This window comes from Lepisma saccharinum, chromosome 7 (genome assembly GCF_977018435.1).
Source record: "Lepisma saccharinum chromosome 7, izLepSacc3.1, whole genome shotgun sequence".
Classification (NCBI taxonomy): domain Eukaryota; kingdom Metazoa; phylum Arthropoda; class Insecta; order Zygentoma; family Lepismatidae; genus Lepisma; species Lepisma saccharinum.
In genome coordinates, this window is record NC_139235.1 from 91184166 (window position 1) to 91206888 (window position 22723).

Here is a 22723-nt window from a genome sequence, read left to right on the forward strand (position 1 = left end):
AAGTTTGTCCCCAATGTTCAGAATCATCCTGTATATATCTACATATTTCGAGATTTAATTCTGCTTGTAAATCAAGTAATGGGGTTATTACTGTGTAAAAGGAAAGATTTTTATTTTCATATAGCTTTATTAGATACACAACATATATATTTCGTGTGCCTTTATTGAATACACAACACACACAGAAAAAAAAGGGGTGAGCTCTTTGTACATTATTCTAATGTTTCTTCACCCTCTACAACTTCTTTCAAATTCAACAATTCAAGAGTGCCTTTCCCTTTTGTTTCGGAGCGCACAATCTCATCAACTGCCCTGTAATGTCCAGGGTCTATCAGGCACACCTGTAAAGATAAAACAAAAAGTATTCTAAAAAAGGTTGCACATGAATCATTCGCACTGTGAGTACAGCATAAATGGCAGTCAATATATTGTAAATACATTCCTCAGAATCTAATCAACATGGTGTAACGTTAAAAGAAAGTTCCTGTAGGAAGAATACACGATTATAAAATGCTTACGGTGATGCTTTGGACAATATCTTGTGACAAAATACTCTCAACATTCTTCCTGCTTGTCGCAGTCTGTTCTTTGAGAAGACATTTCCTCATAGCTGCAACTAAACGAGGTTGCATTTGTGTATAGGTGAAAGAAAATAACTAAATGAGAAATCCATTCTTATAGACATAGTGTCCATACAATGAAAAAAATAATTGTTTACAATGTTGATGCCACATGAATGAACTCCATAATTTCAAAAAAACTAACCTAAAAGATACAAGAAATTAGCAATATATAAATGGAAAGCATCTTGCTACAGTATGTGTGTATCTCCCCCTCCTCTCTTTGTGGAGGGAGAGGAATACCGATTATTCCTACAGTTCATAGATGGTGGGGGAAAAAATGATGCCGCTCTCATCTTCAAGTAATGTTCATAAATCTTATGACAAGATTCATTATTAGGATTTATTTTTAAAAATCACAGGAATCTTTTCATGCCACAGTAAAAAACTATCCTAACTGTTACTGTTAGGATATGTGAACATGTCCCAACATCAGAAGGAAGAGAACTTCCATCCCTTTATTGTGCATCATGTACTTCTTTTGTTTATTTTTTTAAAAATCCTCTTCTTGTATCCTTACACGAGTAGATTAGGTTTGGTAGGATTGTCTCGTTAAGTTTGAATGGCTTAGTACAGTGGGATGCACATGTATTGCTTGGCAAATTGTCCATGGCTATTTTCATTATTTTTTCACTTAATTTCTACGTGATTTTAAGAAATAGATTTTTACGTATGCTGGAGCAGTTTCTTTGTCTTTGTCTTTCAACTCTTGATGCTCTCATTGGGTAAAATAAACTGCGTGAACATGGCGATGGACAATTTGCTTGGTAACTTACGCATCTCACTGTACTGTCATACTTTCCCCTCATGTCATGCATGCATGTAGGTTTTCCATGTGAAGAACGTTCAAAACAGCAGCAACTTACGGTAACTATTATTTGCACAATATTATTGTAAACAAAATTAATATTTTCTACATCTCTAAAATTTGCAAAACTTGTTTCTCCAAACTTAAAACTTACTTTCATAGTCACTTCCAGTATTCTGAATGCATTCCTCACCCTCTGTACAACTTGCAAAAATCATTACACAACCATGAACATAATCTTACCAGGGCTAATTCTCCGCCATTCCAATCTTCCTTTTCCATGCTACTCGCCAACTTCATTATTTTGTCTTTCAGCTTCCGGCCTTCTTTGCCTGGCAATACTACCCTCAGCCTCATCTGTGCTCTTTCCAGAGGTATTGATTCTTTCAACTGAGGTATCACATCTAGTGCCTGTGGGCAATAAAGAATGGAAGAAAATTATCACATGAGGGTGGATCAAATGAAAAAGGAACAGTGGGTGTATTGGTTTATATTTATGTATGTGTGTGGCGACCCTGTATAGAGGTGGAGCGGGAGATAAGGAACGAAACCCCTGCTGCATAATGGACTCACCCTAGATATGTGTGAGCACGTGATATGCGTAGGCGGTCGGGAAGCAGTATCGTCCGAGAAGGCGAGCAAGGCCAAATGGCCCAGCCTGTTGTCCTCTGGAGTGGTTTTGCTGCATGACAACGTGCGGCCACATACATCAGCTGTTACAAAGAAGACATTGGCGACGTTTGGGTGGACAGTGTTTGAACGCCCACAGTGTAGCCCTGATCTATCGTCATGCGACTTGCATATCTTTGGTCCGTTGAAAAAGGCATCGACGGCGCTTGAATTGGACAATGTTCGCAACTGGTTCCAATCTCAAGCAAAGGAGGTCTACGAGCAGGGTATTCACTGCATGGTGAAATAGTGGGACAAGTGCTTGGGTAACTTTGGAGATTACGTTTCAAATAAACCTTGTCCCTTTTCAGTTTTCATTTCATCCGCCCTCATATGTAGCCATGAACACATGTAATTAAACTCTGTGGTGCAAGAGCATTTTTAGGACCAATGCCTATTAGCTGAGGGACTTGTAATCAGCACATGGGGTCCAATCGTCTGTTATCTGGCTTTTTACACTGTTACTACTTCTCTCAAGTAGCTCCCCAGGCTGCTGGGTCAAAACCAAACTTTTGGGACTCACTTCGGGGGATCGAACGTAAGATCACTCGCACCAAAGGCTAGAGCAAAAGTCGCTTGGCTGTGTGGGCACCCAAAGAACACACCTTTGGTCTGGATTTATTTACCGTGCCAAATTTTAACCTGGAATCTCGTCACTTCATCCTCTACACATTTTTAAAATCTGACAAACTTTTTGTATGGTAGTTTGTTTTGCAGTAAAATAAGTCTGTTGTAGGTTTGATGTCCACCACTGGCAAAGAGTAATTTGTTTACTTGAAGACGAGAGAGGAGGTGACCTCCTGAAATATAGTGTTACAATTAGCATAAGTAGTAGAAGCAATGGATAATGTCTAGGGCTGTGCACAGTTAGTTTTTGATGGAAAGATGCGAGGTGCATTTCGCTACCATATTTTGTCATGAAATGAAGCAAAGCAAACTCTTCAACATGAAATTTAGGGTTTATTTACCATGACACCTTCTGGGGTCTGAATTATCCTGCGAGTTATGCAAATCACGGAAAATTGATTAATTTTGCTCCTTTACACAGGAATTAACTCAATACTCCGATAACTAAATAAATGTGCTATTAGAAGTGAAATGTTAATTTAGGGTTTTATTCACCATTTTAACACTGAAATGCCATTTTATATACCACTTTTGATCCCGAAATATGCCAAGTTTTTGTACCAAAAATCTTGATCTATTATTCACCATAAATATGTGGCTCTAATAATGTCCAATTAACATTGCATGCTAGTAAGAACCATTTGTTCCTAACATTCATAGAATTTACTCTACCTGCTGTTTAGTATTCCTGTTTGGTTTAACAGAGAAGTGAATATCCCTCATGGCTTTCTCTATGATGGTAACAGGATAAGGCCTCTTTGTCTCTGGGTTGATGCATTTATCTATAACAACAAAAGTTAACATTGTAATATCCACAACTGGTATGTACATAGTTATTTTACATGAAACAAAACAAGAAATGCACAGCAAACTTGCACAATAATACTAACTTTCAAATCTTCATGTGCGCAAAAACAAACAAGGATATTAACTAGAGCTGAGCTGATACAGATGGATCAGTATCGGTTGGAATTCATCTACCGATACCAGCCGATACTTTCTAGCATTTTGGTCTTTCACAGAGTCTGCAAAAATGCCACGCAACACTTTAGCGGAATCTAATCAACCTTAAAATTATGCAAAATTCAGTTTCCTTCTATTTTGCACAGAAAACTATTTTGTTATTACGAAATAACTATTTTAATTTTCTGATGTAATTCTGGAATATTCTAGAGCAAATTTCTTTTTTGTAAATTGGTGCTTATAATTGGAGAAGAATATTTGGAGCAAATTTACAATACCGGAAGTATCTTCAATTGCTTTCAAATTTGGCATACTCATTAATTTTTTCCTTGTAATCACGAATCTGCAGTTAAAATTTGGCGGTCACGTCTAGAAATTGCAAAATAAGTAAAAAAAAAAAAAGTGGGTCCGTGAACGGAGTAAACACCCTTGATTTATGAAGAAAACAACTATTTTTTGCAATGATTAGTGTTTCAAAACTGTGTTTATGATGACCCTTAATTTTAACTATACTTGCCTAACCTTACCGTGAATGGTTCGTGGGGCAAACCTGTTTTCCACCTTTCATTTTCTCACATGCAAATCAACGCTCTCACTTATTGCACCGACACTTGAGCAACGTTGGTAGCAAGACCGTTGTGCGGAAAGGAAGATGTCTTCATATCGTTTCCATGTTAGTGTATGGAGAATCATAGCAGTAATTGAAAAGGTTATTTTGCAATTTCTAGACATGACCGCCAATTTTTAACTGCAGATTCGTGATTACGAGGCCAAAATTAGTGAGTATGCCGAATTTGAAAGCAATTGGAGATACTTCCGGTATTGTAAATTCATACCGAATATTTACACATCAATATTTATAAATATTTTCTACAAATTTTAATTACTGCAATTTTGAAGTATTGGTATGAGTATCGGTATCAGTTCAAAGTGGTATCGGTTTAGTCCTAATATTAACAAAAATAAAATTTATGGTGTAACTTTCTTATATTAAAGCATAATTTGCACCTTGTACCAACATGCTTATGAAAACTAATGTAACTGGCATTTCACTTCCTTTATTGCTTTTCTGGGACATGTTCTATTTTTCCTCACATTTCATCTGTTTCGAACTTTTTATGTTTGCAGCAGTGGTGGCTGGCTAAGTGCAACAAGTGCAGATGTTTTCACCTAATTTTCAAATTAATATTTATATTTTTCATTTGGTTGTTAAATTAAACTATTTCCCAGCAGAACGCACACGATAATACTCAAATAATACGCCGCTCGTTGCTATGCACGTGAAGAGTTCGTCGTAGCATACGGGGACCAAGGGCAAACGCCACCAGGTTGGGGAAGACTTTAGCCGGTTGTCATGGCAACAGTGATGTCACCTAGTGTTGGCCTTGAACGGGTGTCGCCTTTTAGGTGCAGCAGTTCTCTCGTCGACAGAAAACATTGCATCCAATGGTTGTGGGAAAATCGTTGCATTCTCGCGAGATCTTGTTCCGCATGTGTGTTTCGCGTTTCCTATGGTGTGTTATGTGCATGTGTTGAGCTGTGGTTTGTACAATGAAGCCAGTAAATGTAATTTGTTACAGACACCATTTTCCAGATGGACGGATGAAGAAAAAAGAAGACGTTTTAAATTGTGGGCGGCCCACTGACATTCTTCAAATATCAGTTAAGCGAGAGAACAAAAAGGCAGGGAAATCGTACAACATTAAATTTAAAAGTTCCTGGTTTGTCGACTTTCCTTGGTTGTGTAGTAGTCGATATTTGCAATTGTTGTTTTGCTGGCCTTGTTTACTGTTTAGCAACATACAATGTGTGGAATAAGAAGGGTATAACGATTTTGTCAATGTAACGCGTTCTCTCCATAAGCACAATGATTCGGTAGAACATTTAAAGTGTAAGTTACAATTCAAAGTTTTTTTCATTTTTTATTTCATTGCCTATAAATGTACTTCTTCACCTGTTATTTTAGGCACGAGCCTAAATAATAATTTGCAGAAATACTGGGCTTTACATTTAAACAGAATAAAACACACTGGAAAAACATGGAAGTACTGTACTTATGAGTAAGTGGTTGATTTCTAGATCTTCATTCCAATGTTTCGTAGGAAATAGAAACATACTTTTTCTTACTTACCTTCTTTTAACCATTTCAACCTTTTTTAATGCCACAATTCCCAAACATCAGATATGATTCTGAAACATTGGCAGGAAGATCGAGAATTCAACCACTTACATCTAAGTACTTTTATTCTTCACATATTTGGATGTATTTTATTTTGTTATAATTATTTAAAATATGTGGCTATTATATGTGCAATCAAGAGTAAATTACCGTTGTTAGGGATGTTTCCAGAGTACTCAATACAAAGTACATTAAATATTTTTAATATATATTACAATGGTTTCCCCCATTTTCCCTCACAGCCATACCATCCTCACCTTCTCTATCATGGTTGGCAATGAGACAGAGGCATACTGGTGTATCTGTTTTATCAGTATTATTGCCGATCTACATTGATCAGAATGCTACATTTTAAAAGTAGCTTCGCTACAGCTACAGCTACTCTTTCAAAATGTAGCTTCGCTACAGCTACAGCTACATTTTCCAAGTAGCAGCTTGCTACGCTACTCCTGTTCGCTACTCGCTACTTTTCCGCTACTTTTGCATAAAAAAAATTAACAACTACATGGATATTCCAAAGAAGACACTAGTATGATAGTTGTACTTACTGGAAATTAGATTCTGTTATTTATTATCATGATTCCCGTAATTTTGATAGCAGTGTTACTTCAGTTGCTTATTTTCAATATAGTGTTTCAGAATAACGTACCTATGTAAGCGGCAGATCAATTCAAATTTGATATATGAGTATTGCAATTAGGATGACACAAAATTAATGATTACAACTATACACAAATAAAATTTGGTAGAATTATTTACATTTATATATCAACATATTTTCATTGAGAATAAATATTGAGTTAAGTCACATAGTGGTTCGAAACCAGTCTCGATTTGCTTATCTGTGCATAAAGTGGACTCCAAATGAAAACTAGGAAAGGCGCCTGGAGGATGGGATCCTCCTGCTCCTCCATTCCCCACGCTGCTCATCGTCATTCATCATTCTTCCTCATTCTCACATTAGCCAAAAAAGGCAGAAAGCGACTCTAGATAAGATTGATTGACTTTTTGTTTTAAGTCCACTTTATGCACAGTAAGGCTAATCGGGACTGGGCCTACAGTTTAAAGTGGGATCCGAACCACTATGTGCCTCCACAGGGTATCGAACCCGGGACCCCTTGACTGTAGATAAGATAATTATTAAATAAAGGATTGACCTTCATTGTCATGATTAGCAAAAGTAACAGAAAATCTAAAGGGAAATATATTGAGAAAACTGATGTGTAAATCCGAGAGTTCTGTTAACATAATGAGCCATTGATTGCTGGCACTATTGCTGTCATTCTAGTGGAAAATGGATCGCTCCTTTTTGCACTGCAAGTTGTGTTTTACACTGTAATTAATGACATTTTGCTGCCTCTTATACTAGGGATATCCACAATATATGTTCCGGGGTGGCGCAAACGAGGTATTTTTTTTTTTCAGGGGTGCCACAAATGAGGCATTTCACCAAAATCTAAAAAAAAAAAGTAGCTGTTAGCTGGAATATATTTATATATGTCAGTTAGTTATCTGGATATTAGAATTATTAAGATACTAATGAAATAAATTACGCAGATACCTATACTGCGATATCAAGATATTTATAATCTACATTGTCCGTATTTCCAAGTAATAGACTTTGACCTCCTGCAAAAGTAAGCGTTATTGTCGATTTTTTTAATGCTGTTGCCACTTTAAAATTTACCTAAAAATGCTGAGAAGAAATGTAGCTGTAGCGAAATTTTCGCTACAACTACAGGAATTTTGTAGCTTTGCTACAACTACAATTTTCAAAATGTAGTGCCGCTACAGCTACAGCTATAAATTTTGTAGCTAGCTACAGTAGTGCCGCTACAAGTAGCACGCTACTTTCGACCACTGCCGATCTGGTATATAAGGTGCAAAATTATGGTCGGGAAAGGAAAAAAAAGTTCTGAAAATGTATTCAAAAAGATGCTGATAAAATACCTTTATTCAATTCTCTCTTTCTCTGCACCTTCTGTATATAATGTGCGTAGACTGCATAGAGAACTGTCGTTCGGCCGAATAGGTTTTGTTGAAGTTTTCTCTCGCGGGTTTTGCTACATTATCTTGGGAACTATTGGGGCTGCAATGATTATATTATACCATTTTATAGCCCTCGTTTTGCTCTACAAAATGAGACTAGGATTTTATGCAGCTGCTCAAGAAGAGTGAAAATCATTTACTTTTCTGTCCATTTCTTAACAAAACATGAAAGAAAAACAAGGAAAAAGGTGATGAAGCATCAAAGGGATAAAAGTGCTAATCTCACGAAAAGGTGCAACAAAGTGTGTTCATTTTACTTGATTTCATGTCCTAAAATATATATCTCGGTATGAAAACAGCTACATTTTTGGAATGGTATCGCACCTTATGTCCCTAGTTACGTAACATACATATATGCTGCTTGCATATATGTATGTTGTATGTATGCATATTGTATAGGAATGTGTTTCATTTATTCTTGTTTTCATTATTTGGTTTTGATGATGTGGGTTAAATTACTTTTGTTGTCAAGAGATGGCATATGTAGTCCATGTATCAGGTGTTGGCGTGGGCGCCAAGCAGAGATAATGGTTAGTGAGGAGAAGCAACATGGCGCGAATCGCGGTGACATGCAGCTGGACATTACCTAGAACAATCATCATCAGATGTGATCAGCATTGCTTTTCAGTTATTCTTCAATGTAGTTAGTGCTTTACAGGTAGAATATAGATATCTTATAAGAATCAGCGTGTGCATTTGTGATTGTGTTTTCTTCCGAGAATCAACGCAACTCCCTACACATATGTTATACATTAAGGAGGTGCAATTTTATATTGAATCAGCAGAATACTGATTAAAAGTACGGTACAGACAATTATGAAACAATTTTCTGATCAAATTAATGAAATATTGGTGTTTGATGCCTTAAAAAAAGGAAGTACATATATTTACATAATTTCTTGTAATTTCATTTCCTTGGAAATTAAGTACATGCCAGAAGATTTGTGCAAATTTAAATATGCATCAATTGCTTTGTGTGAAGTGGAAATAATATCATTTAGTCAATACAATGTGGTAACACGAGAAGTTTCATATTTGAAACACATTTTTGTTGCATACTGTTATGGGGATTGTGTGTTGGAAAATGTTGAGAAATATTGTATTTGAGATAGGCTTCTTTATCAACAAAATTTCCATTTGAATTTTTTTTTTTTTAAATCAACATTTTTGGGTGTGTCAGCACTGAGGTTATTTTGCACCCATCACACTATACGGGGTCCAGCCCCTTATCATAACAAAAATAAAAGTGTGTCTGAAAACTAAAATTTCCTTACCTTGGTTAAAAGCTGAGGCCAAAAAGGGCACTCAGCACAAATAAGGACAAAACACAGGACGACATAGAACTATACTGGCCATGGAGCCAGTCGCCAGAGCCTCGTTAGTCTGCAGTCCAGGGTGTACTATGTGGAAGTGAGGTTGACTATTGGGTGCACTACGTGGAAGGAGCACCCCTTACACCCTAATTTCCATTTGAGTTCATCCATAATTTTTATATTTACTTTCTGACACCAATAAAAAAACTGTTTGGGAATAAAATGAAACCCTTGTGCACATGAATAAGGACTAAGGTTGCAGGTTTTTGTAGGTTTTCAAACTGTATTACAGTGCACAAAATAAATTTCAAACACATTATATATATCATATTTACTCATCTATAATGCACACTTTTTTCCAAAATTTTTGCCCCCAAAAACTGCGGTGCGTATTATGCACGGAATGATTCGGACAGCCAACATGAAACCGTACAGGGTCATTCCATGATTTTCTGAGATTTGCATTGATTTTTCAGGTTTACGGAACCATCGTTGGAAAGCTTAAATCCTGCAGTTTCTGAATATGACAACAGTATTCCATTCAAGATAGTGGCACTAATGTGAAATGCGGTTAAAATAAGCTCATCACAAAATGAAGAATTTTATGGTACTTTGGATGAAAAAAAAGATAAGGAAATAGAAAACAATAATTAAAATACATTACTGGCCAAATAATATTAGTGATATCAAAATTAACTTATGGAATTGCAGTGTTCAATGTCTTAAGAGTGGTCGCGGTGGCTCAGTCGGTAATGCGTCTGACTACCATGCTAAAGGTCCCGGGTTCGATCCCCAGCCGGTTGAAATCATGGAACTTTTCTAACGTTGGAAGCGGCCACGGCGCCCACCCAGCGTCGAATGACATGGGCACCTGGGGGAAACCCTAGGGTGTAAAAGCATGATGCTGATCACATCACCCCTACTCACGACCGGATCAAGAAAGTGTGGGGCGTTACCCCCACACCCCCTATATGCCTTCATGGCATGGTGCTAAGCACAGGGGAGCACTTTACTTTACTTTTACACTATGTCTTAATGGAAGAAATATTGTGCTCCTAACTGCTAGTTTGGGGGTCCTGAATGTGCCTCCTATCAATGTTACGTTAAGTCATGGAAAAAGTATAGATTTTGAAGGTTTTTTTAGAAAAAGTAAAGAGGAAACTAGCAAAACCACGTATAAAAGTTTAAAGGCTGTGTCCACAATTGTTTACTTTGTAATGTAATGTTGTGGAACACCAAGAAAAGCAGTGCCGTTCTGGTGGAATTAGGGAATTCACCTCCTGTTACATGGGATACGTACGCATCAGCGGTATTTGTTGAGCGAGAAAAAATAGAAAATAACTTCTAGAGCACTGCATAAGTTAATTTTGATATCACTTTCTACTATTGCAGAATAAATAAAGTGGTTAAAGAGTGAAAGGGTTGAGATGCTAGACACAGTGGAGGGAGAAGGGGGGGAAATGGTGTGGGTTGCTGACTTGTTGTTTACACAAGAGAATATTCTCCTCTTGGTCCACATTGCAACAGGTGACTCATTTAATAGGTATGATGTCATTCACTCTTGATCAGCATAGCAACAGTTTTACAACCTACAACTTAGAATAGCGGCGGGTCAAGGGGGAGAGCCACCGTGCCATGGCACTACCCTCAGAAGAAATGCATACCTAGCCCAAGTATTGTTAAATTAATACATTGATAGTTTACAGGTAAGGAGATTCAAATCTTGCAATCGGTCAAGCTGACGTGAGGACCGCCCCAACCACAGACTAGATATGAACTGCCCCAACCTCCTCACTGCATCGCCAGCTGTTTCGTACCCTAGGCGAGGCAGCGGTCCACGCCACCCAAGAGCTGGCCTAACGAAGTTGAAACACGTGCAGAGGGTTGGAGAAGTCTCAGCGAGTAACATTTCCACCATGAGCCAGGAAGAAGGTGGCGGGGAGTGGTGTTAGCCAATGGGGTTAGCCCATAAGACACCAGCCGTGCCCGTTTTCGCTTGGCACAGGGAGGGAACTTTCGCAGTGTTGATACAGTTGCAATCTTCAGAGATAAGTCCCTAAATACGACCTGTTGGGGAAGTAATTCGTGAAAAAGGTACTATCTACTTTTCTGCCAACTTTTGGAGAAACGAACCTAGTATTTTTCCAAAGTTAAATGAACATTTTGATAATAGATAGATGCGCCTAGAGGGCCATCCAGACTTTTTAAAAATATAAAAGTAAAAAATCCTATGGTGATGCGAGTTTCCTTTGGCATTTCGACAATTTCTTTTTACATCAAATGTCTAGAATATTTTCAACATCCAGTTGGAATACGTGTGCATGGGGGAGGAGAAGGTGAGAAGATTTGTTTTCCCTTCCTCTTGTAATTGTGTTTTTAGTGAAGTGTCCTGTAGTGTATAAAGATAGGTTAGTGAGTGAAGATGAATCGTATTAGTGTATTATTACTTAAACACACACTGTTTTCCACATTACCAAACAAGAATAAACATCTTGGCCAGTGGGGGCAACCTCAAGGAGGGGGCGGAGACATTGCGGAGTTTTTTTTTTTTTTTTTTCGATTTCTTGATCACGTTGGCACTACCCATCATACTTGCCGCCGACCGCCACTGACTTAGGAAGCCATTTCTTGAAACTGGATTGTACTGTGCATTATATACGAGATATAGTTGTTTGTCACTTTTCCCCATCAAGAACCAGGGTGCGCATTATACACGCGTAAATACGGTATTTAGCAGGTTTAACAAACAGAAGTTTACAATATCAATTAATCTGTGATGCAAAACAAATATATATCTAAAGCATATATTTTCAAAGAATTTGTATGAAGGAAGTTACTGAAGTTGTAATTATTATTATCCGAGGCAAGAGCATATTTTAATCCTTCAGATGATAGATAATTCGATAAATATCTAATTAACTCAATTGGATAATTTTTCCTTGGGATTCTTAGTTTTTCAAATTATGCCGACCTCTGTGGTGTAGTGGCTATCACAGCATGCTACAATGCCACAGGACCTGGGTTCAAATCGCAGCCTGGGCATGGGTGTTCTTCCATCAATTTGATCAATCATCGCTCATCCTCATCTTCGAAATTACCCAAAACTGACAGAAAAGTGAAGTAAAATAAATCAAATTAAAAAAATTAAACAATCAAATTCCCTGGGATTGTGAACCTTGTATTAGCACATTGGTGTGTGCAAAAATTTCATAATGGAAAAATCAATCTTTTTTTCCACAAAAAAACAAAGTATAAATTACCTGCGACAGTTGTTGCAATATCCTTAAATGTGGCATCCAACTGTGAATGCCTCTCTTTATCGGACACTTGGAGCTCCCCCTTCTCAAGGATTTCTTTGCAGATTTCTGTTTGATCTTCTTTATTGAATGCTTTCAGCAAATCTTCTTTCTTGGCTACCTGACCCTTCGATACATTGGTGAAGACTGTGTGAGTCTGCAGCACTTCATCTATGTCTTTTTCTCTGAAACATGTCAAATACAATAATCACATTCAATGCCTATGAAACATATTAACAGGTTAGCAAATGCTGAAAAAGAAAAAAGGAAAAAAACACATGATTATTTTAAATACATGGGAAAGGAAGATATTAAGACGAGTATATGGATCAGTGGTAGAGAATGGATACTGGTAAATAAGAACAAACCAGGAACTGTATGATTTATACAAAGACATGGACATAGTAGCAGATATTAAACGAAGAAGACTGCAATGGTTAGGTCATATTATAAGGATGGATGAAGACAGATTGTTGAAACGAGTGTTGGATGGTAGACCTGGAGGAAGGAGAAAAGTAGGAAGACCTAGACTGAGATGGTTGGAGGACTTAGAAAGGGAATTGAAGGAGCTGAAAGATAGAAACTGGAGGAGAGCAGCAGATAGAGAAGAATGGGCAAAGATCCTGAAGGAGGCTAAGGCTCTCAGAGGGCCGCAGAGCCAATGAGTAAGTAAGCAGCAAATGCTACACATTTTTTTAACGCAATGAATAGATGTTTGCCTGCGGGGTTCAAAATTGAAACATTTTACTTCAGAAGAAGAAGAAAAAAGTGTAAGCCTATTACAATCAGAACGCAACACAGAAAGTATTAATTTGTGAGAAATTATTTCAAAAAAGGAATGGTATGAAATGTTTTGCACATGTAAAATATATATATATATAAACATAGGAATAGGCTCAGAAATGGTGCCAGAAGGGTGGATAAATACAAATGATGAAGGAGACAGTAAACACTTACCACACGAAGAGAAATAGTTCTATATTTCGCGATACATGTCGCATTTTCAACGTAGAAGACAGATAGATCGGCGTCACCTCTACTCTATCTATCTTCTACGTTGAAAATGCGACATATATCGTGAAATACAGAACTATTTATCTTCGTGTGTTAAGTGTTTACTGTCTCCATCAATTGTATATATATACACACACTTGTGCAGAAATACTAAGGCTGTGTCCGAAATATCCATAAAGCAGGTTTGAAATATGGTCTTGTCGGAAATGGCATCACCTAGTGCAGTTCGAAAGCTCCAATTAAATTAGCAGAATGCAGGACTCTACAATGCAGTCTTCTGTATTTGACTGGGGGCTGCCAATCATCGTACCTGCTTCATCCATGCGCTTGTTATTCACTTTTTGGAAATCATGGAAGTCAAAAGTCAGTAAGTTGTAGGTTGTACTAATTCTTCCATTGTGTGGAAATGTACATTTTAAAACATTTTAAAATGCTATGTGATTTCTATGGTGAAAAATAAGTGTTTTTAATGTGGGAAAAAAAACAAGGTATTCTTAGTTTTATCTACTGATCGTATTTCGCGCTGCAGTCGAAGTGCAATTCGAAAGATTCCCTTTCCAGTCTAAGAATTTGAGACTAAACTGCGAGACCATTCTCGAAGTATGCTCGTTTCAAGTATGGCTTTGCACCTTTCGGACACAACCTAGGTTGATCAAAAATAACCTACTTAAAAAACGAGGGTCATCCAGAAAATAAAGACCGTTTGGTTATACAAAATGAAAAACACAATATTTATTGGAAAAAACAATTCTGTTACATACCTCAAGCTTCCTTCACTTTTCTACATAATCACCTCCTACATTTAAACATTTGTTGTATCTGTGCACGAGCTTCAGAATTCCCATGTTATACTCTTCTCCCACAAGTTCATTAAGCCACGTGGTCACTGCATTCAAACAAAAGACCGCTCAAAAAGCACTACGATCAATGCAAATCGTTACGGCAAGCCATCCAAAACAGGAGGCGAGGAATGTTTTCTGGATGAATTGTGCTTCTGTACGACAATGCCCACCCTCACACTAGTGGTGCAACTCAAGAATTGCTGGATCAATTCGGATGGGAAATTTTTGATCATCTACCCTATAGTCCGGACCTTGCTCCTAGCGATTTTTCACCTTTTCCCTAAGCTGAAAGAGTTTCTGGGATGAAGAGTTGGAGAATGCAGTGACCACCTGGCTTAATGAACTGGTGGCAGAAGAGTATAACATGGGAATTTTGAAGCTCATGCCCAGATACGACAAATGTTTAAATGTAGGAGGTGATTATCTGGAGAAGTGAAGGAAGCTTCAGGTATGTAACAGAATTGTTTTTTCCAATAAATATTGTGTTTTTCATTTTGTATAACCAAACTGTCTTTATTTTCTGGATGACCCTCGTATATACAAAGTAACGCCCCCTGCATCTAAGAGTGGAATCATGATCAGAAAATTTCCACATGGAAGATAAAAATGAGACAAATACAAAAAGTTACAGATTCATATATCTTGTATTTCGGAAATTACAGGGGTGCAAAATGTGTGATTTCGACTATTTTTTTTCACGATCTTGCCAATTTAAAATTGCGATATTTCTGCCATCAAGTCACCTATGGAAATGATTCAGATGCCTTTGGAAATGGCTTCAAGAGCTTTGTCACACGAAATAATACATGCCTGTGTTGTCCTCTATTACCTAGTCACTATCAGGTGTCATTAAGGTACCCTTAACCCTGTGTACCCTCTCGAAAAAGTGAAATATTTTATGGTTTATGAGGATTATGTTGTTTATAAATGTCGTGTTGTTTTTATCTTGCAGAGATGTGTTATTGTGAATTAAAGTACATTTGCTCCTTACCATGAAACAGAACAGCCCAAAGGGTTCACAAAAGTGAATATAGCACCCAGCATAACATTCTACAACAGCAGCTATAATTTTATGTCATTAGGGTAGGAGTGTTAGGTTTGAAGTTGATAGCAATTTCCAACATGTCCTTTCGCTATTTTACTGTGTATACAAACAGTTTAACTAATGAAAAGCAGTGAAAGTACTTCAAACAGTTTAACTAATGAAAAGCAGTGAAAGTACTTAGGAGACGTCAAGCTTTTACTTATGTGGGCCATATTTGGGATCAAATATCTCTATTATGTGTTTTCCGCACGTTGGAACCAACTTTACATTACATCAAAATTTGTTGATTAAATAAATTCAACATAATTATCAAGGGGGTACAGTGAAGTACATAAATTCCTTTCGGACTCCTGTGTTTGCAAGTAAACATAATTTATATATTGATTATTTTATGTCTCTCTTCTATTTTTATTAAATTAATCATAGCTTTGATGATGTATAGGCAATTGATAAAATTAAAGAAACATTGAAATAATCACAATCCAGGATTTGAGCGTAGGTCAACTGGTTTCATTGCTTGCAATGCTAAATGCTCCAGGATGAAATCTGGCATGAAAAGCAAAGAAGGAATTCAATAATTACTCACATTCTTTGTGAATATGAATACAAAACATCACATTGTAAAGTGGACACCTTCAGATGATAATAGAACACAGGATCCCTGTCTGGGATCATGCTATAATTATAGCACGACAGCTTACAATGCCTTCAGAGGAACGTCAGTCGCACATTAGATGAGATTTAATTATTTTCTGGAAATATGATACAACAACATTGGCCTGTTATGTCAGATCTCAACCTCGGCACCTGGGGAAGCAACTATTATGTTAATCTTTAAAGCATTGTGCATCCCACCCCCAGACACTCATGCACAGATCTTTCAATATAGATTAAAGAATTTCGCTAATTCAACAAAAGTGATAATTTAGCACGAGACCTGAATTTTATTGATCTGCAACAGTGCCTGCAAATGCCTGAATCCACTATGATGTCTCACTTCACAAATTAAACATGATTTGCATCGAACGTTATAGTAGATCAGTCCTCTCAAATAAATAGATAGAACAGAGATGAGGACCATTGACCCTCTGTACCCCCTTGAGAAAATGAAATATTTGCATGGTTTATGAGGATTTTGTTGCCTATGAACGTTTTCAGTTATTTTGTTGTGAAATGTGTATGTCTGTTACCTTAGCGTGTTACTTTACCATGAAGCAGAACAGCCTGAAAGCATCACGGAAGTGGATGCAGCACCCAAAATGACTTTCCACAACAGCAGCTATAATTTTACATAGTTAGGATACGATTGTTAGGTTTGGTACTGGCAGTCATTTTCAACATGTTCTCTTGCTATTTTAATGTGCATACAAACCGTTTTTACTAACAAAAACCGGCGAAAGTACTGCCAAAATTGGGTATGAATGCACAATCTAGACAATGTCTCCAATTCCTTTCCTACTTCTTATACTGACTAAATATGCAGTCCTGGTAACATATCTGGAGTTAAGATTTGGGGGTCACGTGTAAAACATGTACACTTACGTCTATATATGCTGGAAAATTATATTCATCATTCTCCATAAATAAACATAACAACCATGTTTGATGATATGAACAAGTGACGTTCGGCGTTCGTTGGGCTGTCTACAGCACACAGTGAGAACGACGAGGTAGAAGAGCATGTGGAATAAGGACTTTGATTAGAGGTAGGTTTGGCAACGGTGTTTGAGCGTTCTTCTAGAAAAATTGCATCTTTGGCAGTGAGGAAGCTAGTGCTACAAAACTTATATTTTGTTACAATATGTGCACATTGGGAAAATATTTAACCGATATCCCCACGAAAATTTTTGCGGTAAGTTTAGGGTAAGAAAGGGTATAATTTAACAATACAGGGAATTTCTCCAATTTGTTTCAAATTTCGGATACTTAGTAATTTGGGTCTCCTAATCACGAATCTGCATTTAAAATTTGGCGCTCACGTATAGAAATTCCTGAATTATGGCTAGCCCCACTGACCATTGGAGCTAGCCCCACGAACCATTGGCGCGTGGTTAGGTTAGCAAACATAGTTAAATTTTAGGGTCGTAGTAATATCAGGAATATATATATTTTGTTCTTTAAGTATTCGAAATGGAAAATCTTGCGATAAATAATGAGCAATTGTGCATTGTCGGTTGCGATGACTGGCCCTCTTATTTTGAAAGTTTGACACGTGAGCGTAAAATTTTAACTTCAGATTCGTGATTAGGAGCCCTAATTTAGTGAGTATGCCGAATTTCAAACAAAATGGAGAAATTCCCGGTATTGTAAAATCGCTCCATGAGAGCCCCACGAACCATTTCCGGTAAGGTTAGGTTAGGCAAGCTTAGTTAAAATTTTGTTTGTAAAAAACAATGCGATACAGCTTAAAAAAAATCTCAACTTGCATCAGCTTTTGTCATGATTTCCAGACATGACCCTCGCATTTTAACAACAGATTCGTGATTAGACGGCCAAATTTAGTTAGTATACCAAATATTAATGAAATTGGAGATATTCTCTTTATTCTGCATTCGCTCCCAAAATTGTATGTTTTTACTTACATAGGCGACACTTTGGGGTCAAACATCTCCATTATTTCTGATTTCTTAACGCTAGACCCACTTTTATATCACGTAAAACATTGAAATCTGTCGATTAAAAAAGAAATCGACGTCAACGGGTCCCAGAGATGTTAAATAAACAAATATAAACTCAAAAGCTGCGTTATGGGTTGTTTTTTAATGTATAATACAGTTATTTTAAGTGGTTTTTTTTCCGGTGACATTTCATCCTAGTTTCCCAGAAGTTTCTCACATATAGCACACACAACATGCTGGCACGGAACGACTGAAGATGACCGGACCCCACTCCGATTTTCTTCATATTTGGCATACTCACTAATTGAGGCCTTCTAATCACGAATCTGAAGTTAAAAGTTGTCAGAAACGTCTAGAAATTGCAAAATAAGCAAAAAAAAAAAAGGCATTAGTTTTCGGAATGGAAACAGTCTATTTTCGCTTGTTTTTTTGTTTCACAAGCAAATATATATATATTCCTGATACTACCACGACACCAAATTTTAACTATGTTTGCCTAACCTAACCATACGTCAATGGTTCGTGGGGCTAGCGTCAATGGTTTGCAATTATTTTGCAATTTCTAGATCCTGATACTACCACGACACGAAATTTTGGTACTATTTACTATACCGGAGACACCTATCAATCCAAAAACCATTGACATTAGCCCAAAAATTCACGATAGCCCCACGAACCATCACGGGGACGAGGTATGCCTACTAGGTTAGGTTAGGCCTGTTAGGTTAGGTTCCATTAGCACTCCTTTCGTTCAATTTAGCATATACGAGAGCGTATTGTGCTCTCGTGCAGAAAGCAAATGGCGGCAGTAGCAATAGCGCATCGGAAATAGATTTTCGTAGAAAACCAAATGTATTCGCATTAAAATGGATCAAAACTACATTCCCGAACATCAACAACGCTACAGAAAATGATTTGCGTAAGTACTTTCTCCTGTAAATTTGAAGAAATCCGTCTCCGGTATAGTAAAGTGTTACCGAAATTTTAACTATGTTTGCCTAACCTAACCGAAACTAACCTAACCACACGTCAATGGTTCGTGGGGCTAGTGTCAATGGTTCGCAATTATTTTGCAATTTCTAGACGTTTCCGACAAATTTTAACTTGAGATTCGTCATTAGCAGGCCTCAATTAGTAATTATGCCAAATATGAAGAAAATCGGAGGGGGGTCTGGTCATCTTCAATCATACCCAAAAGGATAATGACTGCAGCAGAAAACTTCCTACCACACACAAAATCTGCAAATGGACCTACCCTTCCCACCCTGCATTTGGAGATGATCTTCTGGGTTGACTAGTGTATGTATGTGTGAGTGTGTGTGTGTGTGTAATTTATTCACTAAATTGAAAATTTTTCTGATACCACTGGATATTCCTCTAGGTAAGAATTTACAATATAGAGAAAGTCTCCAATTTCGTTAATTTTCGGTATACTAACTAATTTTGGCCTCCTAATCACGAATCTGTTGTAAAAAACTGGGGGCCACGTCTGGAAATTGTACATTTTGATGAAAAATTGTTCGTTAGCACCAAAAACCATCCACGGGTAGCCCCACAAACCATTGACGTTAGCCCCAAAAACCATCCACGGGTAGCCCCACGAAACATTCACACGAGGTTAGGTTAGGCCTGTTAGGTTAGGTTCCATTAGCACTCATTTCACCCTAAATTCATCGAAAAAATAGGGATCGTACTAGAATTGAACATCATAAATCATTTTCTTGGAAAACAACGGCGTGGTTGGACACAATGACAGGAGATTACATTTTTGTTCGTAAAACTACGCATATACACCTATATATATAAAAAAATCAATCTGCTTTTTTTCAAATTTTCAGACGTGACCCCCGGTTTCTTTCAACAGATTCGTGATTAGGAGGTCAGAATTAGTTAGTATACCGAAAATTAACAAAATTGGAGACTTTCTCTATATTGCAAATTCGCTCCTTTCTCTATCCTGGGTGTTCGGAAATAACCATCTATTACGAAATCTAACCCAAGTGCAAGAGTGATTATGGGCAAAGTTCAAAACCAAAAATCCAATTATTGCAACTTCCTTGTACATTCATACTATACACATGAAATTTTCTATTTTTAAAAAATCATCACCATTGTACATAACCTGTATTTTTTTTCAATGTTAATGTATTGCACCACAAATACACCATTAAGAATATAAACACATACACTTTGTTCCTCCATGACACAACCTTGTTCTTGTAGCATGCTATTTCAAATCGTTTGCCTGCTTTTTTCACTCGAACGACAGCAATATTTGTTAACCTGATTTGATTTGTAGGAGTAAATATCTTAGACATTGTAATTTCAAGTTAAAAACAAACTGCACAAAAACTTATTTCTCGCTCTAAACACTGCCTGCACCATGGATCGAATATTTCTGTTAACCGTAGTAATTCCAGTGGTTTATCTTATCTATCACAGATTACGTTTACGAATATTGTCTATGATCACAACAGCTAAAAGATTATACTACGCAGTACGCAACAGCTGCCTGGACAAAACCGGAAGTGACATCCTTCAAGAACGGAAGTGAAGACAATCCCTAAGTATGATAAATTTATGTACACTTTCTGTCATGATATACTGCTTATCCATGACGTAAACAATGAGCGCTTAAAGCAATATCGATCGTTTATTTACCGCCATTTTAAACTGAAGGTTTGATTGAAAGATTCATGCCCGGTTCGCTCAACGCGCGTTAAATTTTAAAGAAGCGTTAAATCAAGTTAACGCTACATTAGCACATTGAGGCATTTCTCCAACCTTCGTTAAGGCTAACAGACCTCTAATGTCGTCGTTAAATCTAAAGGCACTCTTTTGCTTCATTAAAGTGCTTAACAGCGCGTTGTGTTGTGTCGGAAATAAGATGGCGAAATTGCGTATGCCAGCTGTTGTGTTGAAAGGTTATCCCAAACCGATTTGAACACATTATTTGCATACCATCGCAAAACATACACTAGTTCGATTTCTTTCTACAACAAAAATAATTTTCCCATTTCGTATTTCATATTATAAATTCGTATTGCAAATCAGAAATCACATGTAAGTTAAATGAGAAATATTGTATCAATGTACATTTTAAAGTTTTGTCAATAATGGCATCGTGATCATCACACATTATTCAAATTTTATTAATTTTGCCTGTCGAGCCAAAAATATATGCTTATTATAGTTAATTATGCGAACTTGATGTTTTTAAAATGCATACTGGGCTTCCACCTTCAATGCACTGTAACCATAAACACAAAATATCACATGACTTTTTAAAATAATGTAACCTCCTTTTACATATTTCTATAAGGTGAAGTTATTCACCAAAATATTCGGTGTCGTCGTCCACGCCGTTTTCCAGTAGATCACATAGAAACTGGAGAAAGTCGTGGTTTCTTGCGTTTATGCTTATGTCTGCTTACAACTACCATTCCAATTTTATGTTGTTTTTTAAACTGAAAAATTTCAGAAAACGTAAGAGATAAAATTAAAATGAAGCAACTGTCCTAGAAATAGGCAATACACGCCCTGCACTCTCATTTAATGAAAAATAAATTTGTGACATTACAGAATGTAGCCTGCAATCTTTCAAAGTAGTAGGGAATTGTTCTTTAGAACTTTTCAAATTATTATTCATCTACTCCAATTAACATAATGGAAAAAAATGATTTTGCAGTGACGAGAATGCTCGACACAAATGTTCATCATTCTATATCTGAATTACAAGCGGCTAGGGACAGCTGTAGCAAACTGGAGATGCTAAAAGCACCAAACCTAACCTGCCTAACCTAACCAACAACAGAAATAAAGAAAACCTGCCTAACCTATTTACTTATTTAGCTCGTAGCTGTACGTAAGTACTGTAGAATAAAACATGTTGTTTAATATCTGATTTGATGTTGATTTGATTTTAAAATTTTGGGTGCGTCAGCACTTAGGCTATTTTGCACCCGTCACATTATGCGGGGTCCAGCCCCTTATCTTTACAAAGAACAACTCGAACGTTGCATAAGAAAATCTTAAAAGCTTAAAATGTTCTGACTTCCGTTAAAAGCTGAGGCTGTAAAGGGCTCTCAGCACACACAAGGACAAAAAACAGGACAACACAAACAAAATTATACTGGCCCGAGTGCCAGTTGCCAGAGCCTCGTTCGTCTGCAAAACGCAGTCCAGGGTGTACTAACGTGGAAGTGAGGTTGACAGTTGGGTGTACTACGTGGAAAATCACCCCTTACACCCCATGTTGTTTAATATAACGTGAGTCTTAATATAATCACAAAATCAAAACAATTATTATGCAGTATATTGAAAATGGGCTGACATATAACGGTGCAAATGGAAATTAAATCGTATTCATAACAAACTGAAAGAGCACTTAAAAATTGAAAAAATCAACAATTACATGTACAAGGTACATTTACGAACGACTACCCACGTAATATAGCTTACATATGTTGTTTCATTAAGAAAAAAAAGCTTGAGGTCCTAAGCAGTTTCAGGTATATAGTTTCGTGCATGGACAATGTAACATTTTCACATTGTGCAGTGACATAAAACACACTACCATCCATTCGGAAATTATTCCTTGTACATACGTACAAGTGGTAATGATATTGTCCGAGTGCACTTGTTATATTTTTTACCAGTTATGGTAAATTAAATGTAAAA

At 37.0% G+C, this 22723-nt stretch overlaps 1 protein-coding gene across 1 annotated transcript; it reads right to left on the reverse strand.

The window, feature by feature from the left end:
- Nucleotides 1-107: 107 nt before the first annotated feature.
- On the reverse strand, nt 108-20584 carry Sbds (SBDS ribosome maturation factor). Its single transcript, XM_083126035.1, has 5 exons — nt 20231-20584; nt 12489-12709; nt 3397-3506; nt 1672-1839; nt 108-341 (listed from the first exon to the last, which is right to left on the reverse strand). The coding sequence occupies exons 1-5, from the start codon at nt 20359-20361 to the stop codon at nt 213-215; spliced, it is 759 nt and encodes a 252-aa protein (XP_082982161.1). The 5' UTR covers nt 20362-20584; the 3' UTR covers nt 108-212.
- Between the last annotated feature and the right edge of the window lie 2139 nt (nt 20585-22723).